The following is an 18,561-nucleotide window of genomic DNA, read 5'->3' on the forward strand; positions in this document are numbered from 1 at the left end:
GACGTCTCCAAAGCAGGGATTTTATTGAACAGGCAGCAATCAAGACATATACAACAATGGCATTGGGGAGTAACACGTGCCTTGGAAGAGTTCCATAAATAGCAAAAATACATGCAAAATGCAGAAACCAGTAGTTAAGTGCAATTGCCCAGGCTGGAGAAATGCTAACTCAGATCAGGAAACTTGCAGGACAGGAAAGGTTTGGAGTTAAACAATGGGAACCCATAACAGTTCCTATGAGAAAGAAAGGTGTGAAATAATAAAGAGGATATAATCCCTTCCCTGATATACACAACAGAAGAAGAGGGGATGGTTTGAGGGAGCTGCCATGTGCAGGGAAAAGACGCTCCAAAAGGCAGCATGTGCAGTGGGATGCGCACTGGGCTGTGACTTTGGAAACCTGCAAAACTTTGGGATTCCCCTGGGTCACACTCTCTCGACCCCAGAAAAGTCTGGGAGATGATTGCTTTGGGGTCACCATAGAAATAACCTAGAGGCACACAAAAATATTGAGCTGGACTGGAGAATGAGCGAAAGGTTGTCTCTCTCCCAAATCCTGGATCCAGGGGACACGGAAGGGGAATTCAGCCTAAAAGGAGCAAAGCCTCTGCTCAGTCTCGGCCCCAGAAGAAGGCAGAGGGAGGCCAGAGATGCACTCAAGGCCTCTTGTGGGAAAGAGACAAGCCCTCCGTCAATGGCTTCCCTATTGGCAGAAGAATAGGATTTATTTTTTATACCTAGTGCCTTGCAAGTGTTTTTGTTGTATATTTGTCCTTCAAATCGCTTGTTGACTTTCTGCAGCCCCATGCATTGCGTAGGGCTTTCTTAGACAAGGAAGGCCCCTCCAATTTGGAGTTTGCCTCCTCCTTCCTCTGAAGCAATGCCTGCAGCACTTGGAAGTCATTGGAGGTCTCCCATTCAAGTCCAAACCAGGGCTGACTCTGCTGAGCTTCCAGTATCTGCTGCTTTTGAGATGTTTACAACAGACGGGAGGTAAACTTTGTTGCCCATGCACTTTGCTGAGATGAGAAAAACTGGACTTTTCAGGCAGTAGATCCCATCTGGCCTTGGAAGCCAAGCAGGCCCAGAATGGGCTAGTCCTTGGGTAGGAAACCACCAATGAATCCCAGCTGCTCAAGGCTCTGGTTCAGAGGAACGAATGAAGAAGACCTCCTCTGAGGGTCCCTGGCCTAAGGAAACCCTGTGAAAGCAAGGCCATAGACACATGTACTTTTGTGCTGGGAAGTGGAAGGGCTGGTAAACATCTCTTAAAACAGAAAGAGAAGCTGGGTCCTTTGGCCATCTGCACCTATGGATGGTGGCTGGTGCGACCCCTTCATCGAGGCACGACACAAAGTTGATAGGGCGGGGAGACGTTGCCCATGCTGCTGAGGTGGGGCTTGATGTCGATGTCCTGGGGGTCCGTGAGGGGCTTCAGCTTGAAGTTCTGGAGGATGGAGGCCAAGAACAAGAAGAGCTCCATGCGGGCCAGGCCTTCCCCTGCGCAGATCCGCTTCCCTGCAAGAAGAAAGAGAAAGGAAGGGAAGCAAAGGGGAGGAGGGTCACGGGCAATGCTTCCTCATTTCCTTTTGGTGTCACTGACAGGCTGCCAAAGGTACTACCTTTTGTCTTTCTACCATTGGCCATCTCCTTGGCCTGTCCTGTTGTCACTACAACAACAGCACACAGGAGATACCAGGACTTTCCTCATGCCACCTGCCCCATGTTGGACAGAAATGCCTCAGCATTGAGTCTATGTGTAAAATACAGTTCTGATGGACATGTGATAACACACCTGTGGAATGACTAAGAGGGTAATGATGAAATACCTATGGGCCAGGCAGAGATGGATGAGTCGTGATCATGTGAGGTTCACGACAAGGGGTTGCATCACTTATTTATCCCTTACTGATGAGAAGTCACTATAAGTCACAAACCTATCCCACAGCACGCCACTGATTTAATGGAAGCGCAAGAAGACAAGGAAGACACAGAGGGTGCATCTACATTGTAGAATGAATGCAGGTGGAAACCACTATTATTATTACTAATATTATTATTACTATTATTATATTATTACTCATGTCTCCTAATTGCTATGGCTCAATGCTGTGAAGTCCCAGGAGTTATAGTTTTCCAAGGGCTTTAACTTGCTCTGCCCAAGGGTGCTGGTGCCTCACCAAGCTACCACTCCCAGGATTCATGTGGCACCAAATTGTATTCATTCTACAGTGTGGATACAGCCTGAGAACTTTTGATCTCTGTCATGGTGAGGTCCATGCATCAGCTCTGAAATACCTTATAGTCTCCATGCGTTATGGATCAAGACCATGAAACCTATCAGACCCAGAACAGAAACAAGGGTTGCATTTGCACCGTTCCATGGGATCCTCAGCATGGCTGCAGCTTGTTGAAGGACTCCATATTCTATGTTAGAAAGATCTAGGAGGAGGGATCTGACTCCTCTTCCTCAGCCTACAAATCCCAGGATTTGGCAGAATGAAGCCATGGGTGTGGAAGTGGTTCTCAACTGCTATTGGCTTCACCAATGAACTTCTCCACGGCAGGGACACCTTCCTAACCTTGACTTTGCAGTATGATCATCCAGCAAGTGAGGGAGATAGCATTGCTCTTCCTTGCTTAAATGGACCCCCCCCCCCCCCCCCCCCGGCAAAAAAAAACCACTCAAGACCTGCAATCTCTTCTTTACCTGCAGAAAAGGGCATGAAGAAGTCACTCTTCCTGAAGGTCCCGTCCTTGTTCAGGAAATGCTGTGGGTCAAACTCTGTGAGGTTGGGAAACTCCTTGCCGTCGTGCAGCACCGAAGTCAGAAGAGGAAACACTGAGGTGTCCTGCAGAGAAGGATGCATCCAGGGAGAGAAGTGGTTTACTAGTGAGTTCACACTAAGCAGACACCTCACATTCCTTTAAATCTGGCCCCTTCATAAGGGCAATGTGGGTCCCTACCCATGGCAACATTCTGTGTGGGTCAATCGTGTTGATGTCATACATTATGGTGCCTACATAAGCACAGAAATGATGGTTGGGGTGAGATCTTTACTACTATTGATTTCACCAAAACTACAACACCTTTCTTCTACTTGTTTATTCTCAACCAGGATTCAAACGGTGTGATGCAGCAGCTAAAAAAGCCGACACAATTCTAGGCTTCATCAAAAGAAGTCTCATGTTCAGATCCAGGCAGGTCTTGGTCTCATTCGATTCTTCTTTGGTCTTTAAACAGATACTGCATGACTGTCTGTGAGAAGGGCTTGGATTGTATATTCTTTCATGGCAGAAGGAGTCACACTGGAGGCCCTGGGAGTCCCTTCCAAAATGAAAAAAAAATGAATTGTGTAGATATAGAATGTGTGACAGAGAGTGCAAGCCAAATGGTCAAAGGACTCTAAATGCCTCTCAAGGGGGGCAACAGGGGAAATTATATGGCTCTACCTGTGAAATGCACAGATATAGGATAGATCAGATGTGGCTTGAAAACAGATCTTGTGAAAGGGATCTCGGAGTCTTAGGAGACTCTAAGTTGAGCATGAGACTAGAGTGTGATGAAGCAGTGAAAAAACCAATATGATTCTGGGCTGCATCAAGAGGAGTCTGGGCTGCGTTTTCGGAAGGTGGACAGGGAAGGTGCCAGCTTAATCTCCTTGGGGAGGGAGTTCCAGATCCGGGGGGCCACAGCCGAGAAGGCCTCTCTCTCATCCCGACCAGTCGTACTTGAGAGGAAGGGGGAAGCGAGAGGAGGGCCTTTCCAGAGCATCTTAGAGATCATGCAGGTTCATAGGGGATGACGCGGGCTTGAAGATGAAAGAAGCCATCTATATATATAAAAGGGTAATGAAATTTCGGCCTAGGACAAAACAACAAAACTAAACACCCCCACAACCTTGAAAACTGACAGCACAACCCCTCATCCATGCCTCTACGTTCATACAACAAAAAGAAAAGAAAAATAAGGAATAATTGTTTTTATCCAATTGCTGCCAGTTAGAAGGCCAGGCTCTGCCCACTTGGTCTCCTAGCAACCCATTCAGCCCAGGGGACAGGCAGAGTTAGGCCTCACTTAGGCCTCTTCCACACTGCCTATAAAATACAGATTATCAGATTTTAACTGGATTATATGGCAGTGTTGACTCAAGGCCCTTCCACACAGCTATATAACCCTTTACCCTTTACTTTAACTACCACCAATTCCTCAATACTTTATTTCCCATACCACCATACTTCGTCACAGCAACGCGTGGCCGGGCACAGCTAGTAGTCTAATATTGTGCTATGCTAAACATGTAATACATTGTATGTACATGTAACTTGTAAGCCACTTTGAATCCCCTTCAGGGTGAGAAGGGCAGGATATAAATGTCGTAAATAAATACATATATAAATAATAGTCCCACTCTATTCTGCTATGATAAATTCAAAGAAAGTGTAAATAAGTTGGTCAAAGGTTTAGAAACCATGGACTGAGTGGACTGGTATTGTGTGACAGAAGGGATGGACTGAGTAATCCTGGGGGGGTCTCTTCCAACTCCAGGATCCTACAATTTTACTACTTTTGACCTGGAAAGCCCTCACTAGTTTGGGTCTATGACAGATCAAGGATGGCAGGTTCTCTCTCAAGCTTCCCCAGTTTTGAGATCCTCAAGGGTGTTATTCATAGGCCATAATCAATCCCCTTCTTCGTAGAGGAATCATGTTGAGTTCTTGAAGCAGAAAGAGGAGGCTTGCCTTGGGGATGGTGTATCCTCTGAACGGTGTGTCTTTGGCCACTGAATGGGGAACACTCAACGGGACGAGAGAGATGAACCTCTGGATCTCGTGGATGACAGCGTCCGTGTAGGGCATCTGTCCACGGTCAGCCATGCAAGGAAGTCGCGACCGGCCAACCACCCGGTCAATCTCCTCTTGCACTGACTCTGCCAGGAGATAAATGAGACTCAATGTCAGGAAACCAATATGCAAGAAACATCAGAGGAATCCTGTGGGAGCTGTGCTTGTTTTACCTTCTATCTCTGGGTACTTCTGGAGGATCAGGAGCCCGTATCTGAGGGTGCTGCTGGTCGTTTCACTCCCTGCCACAAATAAGTCAATGGTGGACAACAGTAGGTTCTCGGTGGTGAACTCAGAAGCCTCGTTGGTCTTTTCCTGGAGAAATATGCATCAAAAGCAGTGGTATCAATTTAATTCATACTAAAGATGAAAGGTGGTAGAAAACAATCTGTCCATGCAACCATTTGAGGAATTAAGAGTCTGGCAACAGATAAGAAACACATTTGAAGGACATTGCTTGTCTCTCTCAAAAACTTTGCAGAATCGCAAACAATTCAATCAAGGAAGAAGAGTGGGAAGCATCTAAGCAGCTTACCTGTCTGAACGTCTCTCCCTCTATGACCCACCTCGGAAGTTAGGATCACCTGGGGAGGCCCTCTCTCGATCCCACCATCTTCGCAAGAGCCATTTGTGGGAACAAGAGACAGGGCCTTCTCAGTGGTGGCCCCTCATCTATGGAACTCCCTGAAATCAGTTCAGCCCCCCGCCCCCGTCTTTCAGGGAGATACTTAAGACGTGGCTGTGGGACCAAGCATTCAACCAGTAAATTGTGCAATAAGGATAACAGACAAATGGAATTGACAGTTGGATAGGCCTTTGACTTCGATCTGGATTGCATGATTTTAATTGAATTTTTAATAATTAATACTTAATTGTATGGTTTTAATTCTATGAGTTTATTTTTATATTTATATGTATTGACATCAAATTGCTGCCTGTTATAAGGCCATCCTGAATCCCCTTTTAGGGTGAGAAGGGCAGGATACAAATATGTGAAATAAATAAATAAATAAGAATAAGAAGAACAAGGTGGACCATCAAGGATGTTATCGCATGAAGCTGCTGCTGCAAAACCCTTCTTACTTGAGACTATCCACTCTTATTGCATTATTGAAAGTTTGATTGGCTGATTGATTGATTGAATGAATGAATGATTGAAAGAATGACAAAGAATACAGAGGAGCAAGGGGACGGTCAAGAGGGTCCACCTAGAAGGCAACCATCCTCCTGGATAATCCAGAGTCCCAGCACCATCTCCTGCCTTGAAGAGTCTATAATGTGGTCTTACCTGATCCATTTTGATAAAGAAGCAGTCAATGAAATCCCGAGGGGAGCTGGGGTCCAGGGTCTGCCTGTGGGCCTCCATTTCCTCCATGACAAATGCTTTGGCTTTTGCCAAGTTTGTCCCCACTCTGTGATGAGGCCCAGGGATCCAATCCATGAAGGAAGGGAAAGTGTTGGCCAGCTGGAAAGGAAGGAAGAAGGAAGAAGGATGGGAGTGAGCTTCACCATCTAAAGAGCTGGAAACTGACCTCATGGCCCAAAACACACTAGCTGCACATTTCCGTAGCAGCAAATCCAGAGTTAACTGGAGGGATGGAAACCAAGTCCTAGGGCATGTCTACACTACAGAATGAATGCAGTTCGACACCATGTGGTTCAATGTTATGGAATTCTGGGAGTTGTATTTTTACCTGGTATGTTGGTTCTTCACCAAACTACATCTCGCGGGATTCTAAGCCATGGCAATTAAAATGATGTCAAATTGCATTCATTTTACCATGAAGATGCACCCCTAGAGAGTACTCTGGTGCTCTTGCTAATCTCTTCAGTTGGATAGCAGTAGATACGTCAATACATGTAAACGATGACTCCCACAGTACTCTCCCTGCCATGTGGGAGCATCAAGCTTTTTGCAGCTGCTCTTTGAGCAGAAGTGCATGTGATCTTCCAAAGTAGAAGAGATCTTTCCCAGTTCCCCAAAGGCTCATTGGGATGCAACTCTTATATTTCTCCTGTTGCCTAAATATACCTCATTCACCCTTCTAGGAATCCTCCTGTTCTCATCTCTTCACATCCATCTCTATGCAAGGAGGCTCTACCTACTATAAGAAACTAAATCTGCACAATAAAGAAATTTATTTTCAACTTCTGAAGACCTACCTGGCCCCAAGGGGAGCTGACAATCTCAAAGTTGTCATTCATTATGGCCATCATGGCGAGGAACTTCTTGTTGTCATAGTCATAGTGCTTTCCAAAGACAATGGAGCAGATGATGTTGGAAGTAGTGCAGTTGAGCAGGAAAGTGGGGTCGAAGGGCTGCTCTGGAAGGACAAGAGGCAACAAGGCTTGGTGCTCTGAGCTTGGCTTGGCTGCACTCATCTTATACCAAGGCATTAGACTATGAGACTGAGAGAACAAGATCAGCTGCCTTGGTGGCCAATCCATGCTGTGGCAGGTTGCCTGCAGCAAATGAAAGCACCCCATCCCTTTTATGGTGGTTCCAGCATCTCCGTGACCATCCATGATCTGAAGATCCATATGGAGGGATGGATTAGACATCCCTCTATGCAAGTAGGAACAGGGAGTGATCAATCTCTGAAGGTCTTCTTGGGCAAACCCCAAACAAAGGAAGGAGAATGGGACAGGAGTGACCCATCTTCCTCCATTATCACCATGAGAAAAATACAAGCAAGCAAGAAGAAGGGATTTAAAGCCTGGTCTCCAGAGTCAAAGTACAATGGTCAAAAATGCTGGACTACATTGGCTCTTCAGAAGATGGAAATCCTCTTTCCCTTATTCCAATGAAAAAGCTTGCCAGACTTGGCCAGGTGCCTCCATCTCCAAGGGAGAAATGCCCTAAAACTCCTAGATAACACCAGGCCATAGATCCTTCAAGCTCATGAAGGGAAGTTCTCAGACACTCACCGAGCCTTCAAAGAGGTGAGTCACTAACAGGCAACACAGTTCTCCAAAGGGTCCCAAGACTAAAATGCATGCAAGAGTTCCAACTTCTAAACTCCCTATCTTCGGGCAAGAAGAAAGGGAGGAACCTCTCAAAAGGCGGTGGTGGTGGTTGACCCAAGTGACATACCTTTTGTACCCTGCAGCCGCTCCAGGAGATACTGGGCTTCTTCTCGGATCCTCTCCTCGATGCTCTTCTTCCCCATCCCAAAGTTGCGGAGGGTGGTCAGGGCAAAGCGCCGGAGCTGCTTCCATCTCTCCCCGTTGCTGAATATGATCCCTGCAAAGGGAAGAGGATAACAGTGGCGTATTATACATCCAGATATGGCTAGGAGAAAAATGGTTTCCCCAAACCAACTGGCATCCTGTTCAGCAGTTAGAAGAACATACTCTGAACTACTGGAGATTCACATCTCGGGAACGTCACACAATCTCAACTTCACAGCAAGGCAAGAGCTAACACTCTCTGAACAACCCTTGCTAAGAAAATCTAGTGTAATGATTGCAGAACCTTGGTAGCAATTAAATTCACTCACAAGGAAATCTTGGAAATGTTTTTAATGCTGGGTTACTACTATACAGCAAACTTACGAATTATGAAAACATGGGCAACTTCTCAATTTCCATACCAAACCCTCATCCCCTCAACCTGAGAAAGTTCCTCTGTCCAGTCTCCAGGTCTTCCAGTCCAAGTCAGTTGGTGTTATCAGGCCCCTTCCCACTTCGAGTCCCAGATGTTTTCATTCCTGACCTTGGCTATAAAACCATGGCATGGAGGTGTTCTGGTGTCTCAAACACACCAGATAGGGGTCCATGACACCCAACGCGATGTTTGCCTTAGAACTGCCACAAATTAGCAATTACTTGAAAACCCATAGAAACAATTATTGGAAAGTGTTTGGTCATCCTAGCAATAGAGGCATTCAGGTATGATATTGATATAAGGACATCTGGCTAAATCTACGCAGGATTGGGCACGTCATAGACCATGGGGTGTTTGCGCCTGTTTGTGGCCCCCAGGGAGCCAGCTCTTGGGAACCAGCAAGCACCACAACGTACCTTTGCCTTGAAAGTGTTTCTCTATTAATGGCAAACTCCCTCTGGGAGCAAAGTCCTCAGCCTGATCAATCAGGGCTTCTTTGACAGCACCGTAGCCATGGAGCACCACAACAGGCTTCGTTCCAAAATGCAGGGTGAAGACGGAGCCATACTTCTCACTCAGCTGTAGAGAGAGAGAGAGAGAGAGAGAGAGAGATTAAAAAGAGGCACGTCCCTGAATAGTCACCAAAACATTGCCATAAATCTGTCCTACATCTGTCCTTCAAACTATTATGGTGTGCCCTCTTGGTACCCTCTATACATTGAAAGCGAGATCTTCGGCCAGACAGAGAAGCACACACAAAGTAACAACCCTTCCTTGAAGTACACCATAAGGCTCTATTGGGGAGATGGGGCCCCTTGCACTTGCCTTGCAAAGCGTCAGGTCCAGGTGGTTGGTCTTGAGCTGCAGAGCGTTCCCGATGATGGGCAATGGAGTCGGTCCGGGGGGCATTTTCCTCCTCTTGTTGGCCTGGCTCTTCCAGAAGGCGGAAAGGAGGAGGCAGGAGATGCAGACGAGCAGCAGAACGGAGGTTGTCCCCAAGGGCTCCATCCCGAAACCTGAAGAGAGCACAATGATGTCTCCAGATCCAATGATGGGGAAGGTGAGTTTTGGTACTCCACATCCAGAAATTTATACTCTGGAAATCATGGCATTATCAGAATGAGTTGTGTTAATCATTAAGTCCTTCAGTTTCCTTGCCATCTCCTGGGAATGAACTTTTCTGAACTTCTCTCTGTGTTTTCCCTTTTACAATGATATCTAGGGTGTTATATAAGTCCTGGGTGCTTCCTGCCAAGTGTCAAGGGAGGGGCGGCCATGATGTTTGAAGTCAGAAAATCATAGAAACATAAAGTTGAAGGCATTCCCAGGACATTCCAGTCCAAACCCCTTCCACAAAAGAAGACATCACCCAAGCCTTCCCGACAGATGGCCAGCCATCCTCTGTTTGAAAACCTTCAAAGAAGGGACTCCACATGTCTCCAGGACATAATGTCCTACAATAAAATGCTGTTATCATTAGGAAGTCTTTCTTTATGTTTCAGTGGAATCACTTTTCCTTTAATTTGAATCCATGGCTCTATTGTCTCTAGAGCATGAAAAAAACAAGTTTGCGCACCTCCTCCCAATTTGGTCCAGTCTGCAAACTGAATCTGCATGCCCTCTAAACCTTCACCTAAGTCATTAATAAAGGTGGTCAGCAGCCCTGAAAGGCTCGGGACAGAACCCTTATTGTGGCCCCCAAGTAGTCACATCTTTCTAGGATGAAGAAGAGGAACCATTGGGAAGAATCACCCTTCGGGTTCGGTCGCTTAACCAATTCCAGACCCACCTAAGAGTAGCCTTGCCTATCCCACTCTGGATTAGTTTGCTTGCAAGAAGCTCATGGGGGACCTTGTCGAAGGCCTTCCCAAAATCAAGATCTGCTCCATTCACACCAATCCCTGCATCTACCAAGCTTGTAACTCTATTGAAATAAGGGATAAGATGAGTCTGTCATGACTTGTTTCTGAGAAATCCATGCTGACTTTTAGTAAACACAGCAGTTCTTTCTAAGTGCTCACAGACTGACTCCGTAATGATCTGCCCCAGAATCTTTCCTGGTCTTGATGTCAGGCTGACTGGAAATTGATCATTGTTTGGCTCTACCTTTTTGAAGAAGGGACAACATTTGCCCTCCTCCAGTCTGCTGTGACTTCTCCTGTTCTCCAAGAATTCTCAAAGATGATTGCCAGTGGTTCTGAAATGACTTCATCCAGCTCTTTTAATACTCTTGGATGTGGTTGTGCCCAGGAGTAGCCAGGTATTCCTGTCCTGCCTCTTTGCCTGTTTTATGCTGCATTTCCCCTCCTGCATCCACTGCTCCATCCTCCCCAAACTGAACCCTGTTAACTTTTTGGGAGAAGACTGAGGGCACTTGTAGGGCCCCTTCCACACAGCAATATAACCTGAAATATCAAGGCAGAAAATCCCACAATATCTGCTTTGGGTTGTTGTGTGTTTTCCAGGCTCTCTGGCCATCTCTGGTTGGCTGACAAGGAACAGATGCCAACCATAAAACAGGCCGGCCATACAACATCAATTACCCTCTGGTATGTGGGAGCCCCTATATATGTGGGCCAAAAGAAGGTTCTGGCATTTGGTACAATAAAAATCTGTTGGAATCTACCAGTATGTGTCTTGGTGCTTTTCTTTGGAAGACGGACCCACAGCACAACTCGGAGAAGAGCACCCAACAGAAGCATCCTCAGAGGTTGTGACATATATGTGGGGTGAAACATCAGGAGAGAATACTTCTGGGACATGGCCATACAGCCCGGAAAACACACAACAACCCTGTGATTCCGGCCATGAAAGCCTTCGACAACACATTGAATATCTGCTTTGATCTGGGATATATGGCAGTTTGGACTTGGATAACCAGAAGCATGCAATGGGCACCAGAAATGTCAAAGTGGGTGACATAAAGTGGGGCTCAGGTGGGTGGCAGTTTTGCACAGGAACACCTCAGCCCAGCATCAAAAGCAACGTCCTTAAACCAAGCAGAGTCTCTGGAGCCACATGCTTTGGTGTCTCTGCCTTTGACCCCCACACCCCTCTATCAGAGCACCTTTTGCAATGCCATTCATGCAGATGCAGTGAAGTCCAGGGAATGACTGGTGTTAAAAAAAAATACACCTCCAGAATAATGCTGGATAATGGGAAATTGTCTGGGGGGGGCTCTGGTTGAGAAGGCTGTGCCACCAGTCCTACTCGTTCAACTGAGGTGCCTTGGGGGGGGGGGTGGGCTTTCCTCCACTGGAGACCCTTCAGACAGAGGTGGTACGGACACCCTTGCAACCCTTGTTTGCAGACTAACCACTTCTTCTCTTGCGCTAGGAAGTGGCTGTGGGTGAGTGTCGCTGCCTTTGCAGACTCTGGAACGGCATGCAAACAGCGTGTCCCTCTTGACTGGGTCATGAACTTCCCTGACTCTCCATCTAATCTGGCATCACCCGGCCCCATGGAGGCTGAACTGGGCTGAACTTTTGCAGGTGCTTCAGAGGCTCCAGATCAGAGAGAACAAAAATGGAGGGCCTCCTGGGAAATTCAAGTGCAGGGGGAGGGGGAGGGGGAGGGGTGGGATAGGGAGGGAATGAGAGGGAAAGGGAAAGAAAAGGAAAGGAAAGGAAGGAAAAGGAAGGGAGAGGAAGGAGAGGGGAGGGGAGAGGAGAGGAGGGAAAGGGAGCGAAGGGAAGGGAAAGTAGGTAAGCAAAAGGAAAGGTAAGGAGGGAAGGGGGAGAAGGAAGAAAAAGGAAGGGAAGCGAGGGGAAGGGAAATGAAAGGAAGGGGAGGGACAGGACGGGACAGGAAGGGAAGGGAAGGGAAGGGAAGGGAAAGGAAAGGAAAGGAAGGGGAGGGGAGGGGAGAGGAGGGAAAGGGAGCGAAGGGAAGGGAAAGTAGGTAAGCAAAAGGAAAGGTAAGGAGGGAAGGGGGAGAAGGAAGAAAAAGGAAGGGAAGCGAGGGGAAGGGGAATGAAAGGAAGGGGAGGGACAGGACGGAACAGGAAGGGAAGGGAAGGGAAAGGAAAGGAAAGGAAAGGAAGGGGAGGGGAGGGGAGAGGAGGGAAAGGGAGCGAAGGGAAGGGAAAGTAGGTAAGCAAAAGGAAAGGTAAGGAGGGAAGGGGGAGAAGGAAGAAAAAGGAAGGGAAGCGAGGGGAAGGGGAATGAAAGGAAGGGGAGGGACAGGACGGAACAGGAAGGAAAGGGAAGGGAAAGGAAAGGAAAGGAAAGGAAGGGGAGGGGAGGGGAGAGGAGGGAAAGGGAGCGAAGGGAAGGGAAAGTAGGTAAGCAAAAGGAAAGGTAAGGAGGGAAGGGGGAGAAGGAAGAAAAAGGAAGGGAAGCGAGGGGAAGGGAAATGAAAGGAAGGGGAGGGACAGGACGGGACAGGAAGGGAAGGGAAGGGAAAGGAAAGGAAAGGAAAGGAAGGGGAGGGGAGGGGAGGGGAGAGGAGGGAAAGGGAGCAAAGGGAAGGAAAGGTAGGGAAAGGAAAGGAAAGGAAAGGAGGGAAGGGAGGGAAGGAAAAGGAAGGGAAGCGAGGGGAAGGGGAATGAAAGGAAGGGGAGGGACAGGACGGGACAGGAAGGGAAGGGAAAGGAAAGGAAAGGAAAGGAAGGGGAGGGGAGGGGAGGGGAGGGAAAGGGAGCGAAGGGAAGGGAAAGTAGGTAAGCAAAAGGAAAGGTAAGGAGGGGAGGGGGAGAAGGAAGAAAAAGGAAGGGAAGCGAGGGGAAGGGGAATGAAAGGAAGGGGAGGGACAGGACGGAACAGGAAGGGAAGGGAAGGGAAAGGAAAGGAAAGGAAAGGAAGGGGAGGGGAGGGGAGGGGAGAGGAGGGAAAGGGAGCGAAGGGAAGGGAAAGTAGGTAAGCAAAAGGAAAGGTAAGGAGGGAAGGGGGAGAAGGAAGAAAAAGGAAGGGAAGCGAGGGGAAGGGAAATGAAAGGAAGGGGAGGGACAGGACGGGACAGGAAGGGAAGAGAAGGGAAAGGAAAGGAAAGGAAAGGAAAGGAAAGGAAAGGAAGGGGAGGGGAGGGGAGAGGAGGGAAAGGGAGCGAAGGGAAGGGAAAGTAGGTAAGCAAAAGGAAAGGTAAGGAGGGAAGGGGGAGAAGGAAGAAAAAGGAAGGGAAGCGAGGGGAAGGGAAATGAAAGGAAGGGGAGGGACAGGACGGGACAGGAAGGGAAGGGAAGGGAAGGGAAAGGAAAGGAAAGGAAGGGGAGGGGAGGGGAGGGGAGAGGAGGGAAAGGGAGCAAAGGGAAGGAAAGGTAGGGAAAGGAAAGGAAAGGAAAGGAGGGAAGGGAGGGAAGGAAAAGGAAGGGAAGCGAGGGGAAGGGGAATGAAAGGAAGGGGAGGGACAGGACGGGACAGGAAGGGAAGGGAAAGGAAAGGAAAGGAAAGGAAGGGGAGGGGAGGGAGGGAAAGGGAGCGAAGGGAAGGGAAAGTAGGTAAGCAAAAGGAAAGGTAAGGAGGGGAGGGGGAGAAGGAAGAAAAAGGAAGGGAAGCGAGGGGAAGGGAAATGAAAGGAAAGGAAAGGAAGGGGAGGGGAGGGGAGAGGAGGGAAAGGGAGCGAAGGGAAGGGAAAGTAGGTAAGCAAAAGGAAAGGTAAGGAGGGAAGGGGGAGAAGGAAGAAAAAGGAAGGGAAGCGAGGGGAAGGGAAATGAAAGGAAGGGGAGGGACAGGACGGGACAGGAAGGGAAGGGAAAGGAAAGGAAAGGAAAGGAAGGGGAGGGGAGGGGAGAGGAGGGAAAGGGAGCGAAGGGAAGGGAAAGTAGGTAAGCAAAAGGAAAGGTAAGGAGGGAAGGGGGAGAAGGAAGAAAAAGGAAGGGAAGCGAGGGGAAGGGAAATGAAAGGAAGGGGAGGGAAAGGACGGGACAGGAAGGGAAGGGAAGGGAAAGGAAAGGAAAGGAAGGGGAGGGGAGGGGAGGGGAGAGGAGGGAAAGGGAGCAAAGGGAAGGAAAGGTAGGGAAAGGAAAGGAAAGGAAAGGAGGGAAGGGAGGGAAGGAAAAGGAAGGGAAGCGAGGGGAAGGGGAATGAAAGGAAGCGGAGGGACAGGACGGGACAGGAAGGGAAGGGAAGGGAAAGGAAAGGAAAGGAAAGGAAGGGGAGGGGAGGGGAGGGGAGGGAAAGGGAGCGAAGGGAAGGGAAAGTAGGTAAGCAAAAGGAAAGGTAAGGAGGGGAGGGGGAGAAGGAAGAAAAAGGAAGGGAAGCGAGGGGAAGGGGAATGAAAGGAAGGGGAGGGACAGGACGGAACAGGAAGGGAAGGGAAGGGAAAGGAAAGGAAAGGAAGGGGAGGGGAGGGGAGAGGAGGGAAAGGGAGCGAAGGGAAGGGAAAGTAGGTAAGCAAAAGGAAAGGTAAGGAGGGAAGGGGGAGAAGGAAGAAAAAGGAAGGGAAGCGAGGGGAAGGGAAATGAAAGGAAGGGGAGGGACAGGACGGAACAGGAAGGGAAGGGAAGGGAAAGGAAAGGAAAGGAAGGGGAGGGGAGGGGAGAGGAGGGAAAGGGAGCGAAGGGAAGGGAAAGTAGGTAAGCAAAAGGAAAGGTAAGGAGGGAAGGGGGAGAAGGAAGAAAAAGGAAGGGAAGCGAGGGGAGGGGAAATGAAAATAAGGGGAGGGACAGGACGGGACAGGAAGGGAAGGGAAGGGAAAGGAAAGGAAAGGAAGGGGAGGGGAGGGGAGGGGAGGGGAGGGGAGGGGAGGGAAAGGGAGCGAAGGGAAGGGAAAGTAGGTAAGCAAAAGGAAAGGTAAGGAGGGAAGGGGGAGAAGGAAGAAAAAGGAAGGGAAGCGAGGGGAAGGGAAATGAAAGGAAAGGAAAGGAAGGGGAGGGGAGGGGAGAGGAGGGAAAGGGAGCGAAGGGAAGGGAAAGTAGGTAAGCAAAAGGAAAGGTAAGGAGGGAAGGGGGAGAAGGAAGAAAAAGGAAGGGAAGCGAGGGGAAGGGAAATGAAAGGAAAGGAAAGGAAGGGGAGGGGAGGGGAGGGGAGAGGAGGGAAAGGGAGCGAAGGGAAGGGAAAGTAGGTAAGCAAAAGGAAAGGTAAGGAGGGAAGGGGGAGAAGGAAGAAAAAGGAAGGGAAGCGAGGGGAAGGGAAATGAAAGGAAGGGGAGGGACAGGACGGGACAGGAAGGGAAGGGAAAGGAAAGGAAAGGAAAGGAAGGGGAGGGGAGGGGAGAGGAGGGAAAAGGAGCGAAGGGAAGGGAAAGTAGGTAAGCAAAAGGAAAGGTAAGGAGGGAAGGGGGAGAAGGAAGAAAAAGGAAGGGAAGCGAGGGGAAGGGAAATGAAAGGAAAGGAAAGGAAGGGGAGGGGAGGGGAGGGGAGGGGAGAGGAGGGAAAGGGAGCGAAGGGAAGGGAAAGTAGGTAAGCAAAAGGAAAGGTAAGGAGGGAAGGGGGAGAAGGAAGAAAAAGGAAGGGAAGCGAGGGGAAGGGAAATGAAAGGAAGGGGAGGGACAGGACGGGACAGGAAGGGAAGGGAAAGGAAAGGAAAGGAAAGGAAGGGGAGGGGAGGGGAGAGGAGGGAAAGGGAGCGAAGGGAAGGGAAAGTAGGTAAGCAAAAGGAAAGGTAAGGAGGGAAGGGGGAGAAGGAAAAGGAAGGGAAGGGAGGGAGGGGTAGGGAAAGGAAAGGAAAGGAAGAGGATGGGAGGGGAGAGGAGGGAAAGGAAAGGCAGGGAAGGGAAGGTAGGTAAGGAAAAAGAAAGGAAATTTCCTGACATTTAGAGCTCGACATGGCCAAGGACCATTATATCTTAGGGACCGCCTCATTCCTTTTTTCCATCAGTGGTCACCTCGATCCTCCCAGGAAAATCTCCTATATGTACCGGGCCCTAGGAAGGTACGCCTGGAAGCCACAAGGCATAGAGCCTTTTCGGCCTATGCTCCAATTCTGTGGAACTCATGGCCTCCATATGTTAGAGCAATGTCAGAGTTGTGACCTTTTGTAAAAGTGCTCAAGACATGGCTGTTTAGTTGTGCATTTAAGTAAATTAGATCTAATTTGTCAAATAGTCACTGTTGAATGTTTTTAGGTTGAATGTTTTAATATTGTGGAATGATATTTTAAATTGTAAGTCGCTCGGAGCACTCTGGTGGAGAGCGACTAATTAAGAAATAAAGTGAAGTGAAGTGAAAGGAGGGAAGGAAAAGGAAGGGAAGTGAGGGAGGGGAAGGGAAATGAAAGGAAGGGCAGGGACAGGACAGGATGGGGCAGGAAGGGAAGGGAAGGGAAGGGAAGGGAAGAAAAAGGAAAGGAAAGGAAGGGAAAGTAAAGGAAAGGAAAGGAGGGAAGGGAAGGGAAGGGAAGGGAAGAGAAAGGAAAGGAAAGGAAAGGAGGGAAGGGAGGGAAGGGAAGGGAAGGGAAGGGAAGGGAAGGGAAGGGAAGGGAAGGGAAGGGAAGAAAAAGGAAAGGAAAGGAAAGGAGGGAAGGGAGGGAAGGGAAGGGAAGGGAAGGGAAGGGAAGGGAAGGGAAGGGAAGGGAAGGGAAGGGAAGGGAAGGGAAGGGAAGGGAAAGGAAGGGAAGGGGGAAGGCCAAAGAGGAAACCCAGAGGTCCAAGCTGGGAAGGAGGGGAATATTTCTGAGGCTGGGTCCATTACATTGGCCTGAACCTAAAGAGAATGAAGGGGTGAATATTTATTCACTCATACAGGGTAAAGGTTTTCCACTGACATTAAGCCCAGTCGTGTCCAACTCTGGGGGTTGGTGCTTGTCTCCATTTCTAAGCTGAAGAGCCGGCGTTGTCCGTAGGCACCTCCTAGGTCATGTTGAGATCGCCACTGGCATGACTGCATGGAGCACCACTACCTTCCCGCCAGAGCAGTACCTATTGATCTACTCACATTTGCATGTTTTTGAACTGCTAGGTTGGCAGAAGCTGGGACTAACAGCGGGTGCTCATTCTGCTCTCCGGATTCAAACCTGCAACCTTTTGATCCACAGGTTCAGCAGCTCAGCGTTTTAACACATTGCGCCATCAGAGGCCCCATTCACTCATATAAATATTTGTATTTGCAACACCTCTGGCCCATATTTAAAGATCTCAAGATTTAAATTAATAGAAATGAGAAAAAAGCATTAGAAGAACATAGAAGAAAGATAGCTTGGTGTGGCTATCTTTCTTCTTTTTCATTGCTTTGGGATCCTGGAAGCTGCAGTTTTATAAGGGCTTTAGCCTTCTCTGCCAAAGAGTGTCTCACCAAACTAGACTCCCAGGATCCCATAGCATTGAGCCATGGCAGCTAAAATGGTGTCAAACTGTATTCATTCTGCAATGTAGATGCATGCTGTGTTAAGCTACAACTCCCACAATTCAATGCTACGGAGGTCCAGCCATGAAACTGACATCAAGCTGTATTAAAGCCAGAGTTTAGATGCAGCCCTAGTTTCCTCTCAGAGGAGGCAATGCGTTGATTTGCGCAGGGCAAGAAGCTATGCCTTGCTTCTCCTGAGGAGCCCCATGTGCAAATAGTCCTCCTGGAGTATTGTCCTCACCTCTTTCCTCCATGGACACAAGGGCTCTCTATGTTTACTGCTCTGTTCTGCTTTGCCATTGGCCATTTGGGAGCTCATCGTACAGTATTCAGAAGAAGGCCAAGAGCAATGGGGCTCCTATCTCTTTAGGATCTAAACATTACCCTGTGTAACACAATTTTTGTTCCAGAATTATAAATGTCATTGCCTTCTTGGTTCTGTCATAAAAACATAGGAAAAGTTTATTAAACTGACAAAACTTTTGCAAGACGGACATTATCTTACTATAGCACATTTTGCTCAAGTTTTCCAATGAATATCTCATCCAATTCAACCTGGTTTGCGGCAGCAACAAAAATAAAGTTTCTGGAGGAGAACAACTGCTTTCAAAGTAAACACCACCCACCCAATGAAACAAGGAATAACACTTTCAAACCTTTTTACATAATGTTATCTGAACTCGACTGACCTCCACAGCCTCCTCCTGCAACACCCTGAACTTCTCTGAATGTTGTGCAACTTTGTGGGCTTTTGCAAGGGAGGAGCAGCTGATACAGGGATAGCCAAGGCTGAACCTCCGTGAACTGCGGCAGGGCCTGGCAGAAACATTTAAAACAGCAGAATGGCTTTCTTTCTGGCTTCCTGGGAGGAAAGGCCCAGAGGGACACT

General features: G+C 48.5%; 1 protein-coding gene across 1 annotated transcript; it reads right to left on the reverse strand.

The window, feature by feature from the left end:
• On the reverse strand, window positions 1-9,672 carry LOC100562300 (cytochrome P450 2C19). Its single transcript, XM_003224896.4, has 9 exons — window positions 9,278-9,672; window positions 8,869-9,031; window positions 7,940-8,089; window positions 7,009-7,169; window positions 6,134-6,310; window positions 5,019-5,160; window positions 4,744-4,931; window positions 2,711-2,852; window positions 1-1,518 (listed from the first exon to the last, which is right to left on the reverse strand). The coding sequence occupies exons 1-9, from the start codon at window positions 9,458-9,460 to the stop codon at window positions 1,337-1,339; spliced, it is 1,488 nt and encodes a 495-aa protein (XP_003224944.1). The 5' UTR covers window positions 9,461-9,672; the 3' UTR covers window positions 1-1,336.
• Between the last annotated feature and the right edge of the window lie 8,889 nt (window positions 9,673-18,561).

The sequence above is a fragment of the Anolis carolinensis genome, chromosome 1 (genome assembly GCF_035594765.1).
Source record: "Anolis carolinensis isolate JA03-04 chromosome 1, rAnoCar3.1.pri, whole genome shotgun sequence".
Classification (NCBI taxonomy): Eukaryota; Metazoa; Chordata; class Lepidosauria; order Squamata; family Dactyloidae; genus Anolis; species Anolis carolinensis.

Coding starts and splice junctions, on each gene's coding strand:
- LOC100562300 (XM_003224896.4), bottom strand. CDS start 9,460: ATGGAGCCCTTGGGGACAACCTCCGTTCTGCTGCTCGTCTGCATCTCC. Junction 8,090..8,868: donor GAAACACTTTCAAGGCAAAG/GTACGTTGTGGT, acceptor TTCCCTTTGCAG/GGATCATATTCAGCAACGGG. Junction 2,853..4,743: donor GAGGATACACCATCCCCAAG/GCAAGCCTCCTC, acceptor CCTTCTCTGCAG/GACACCTCAGTGTTTCCTCT.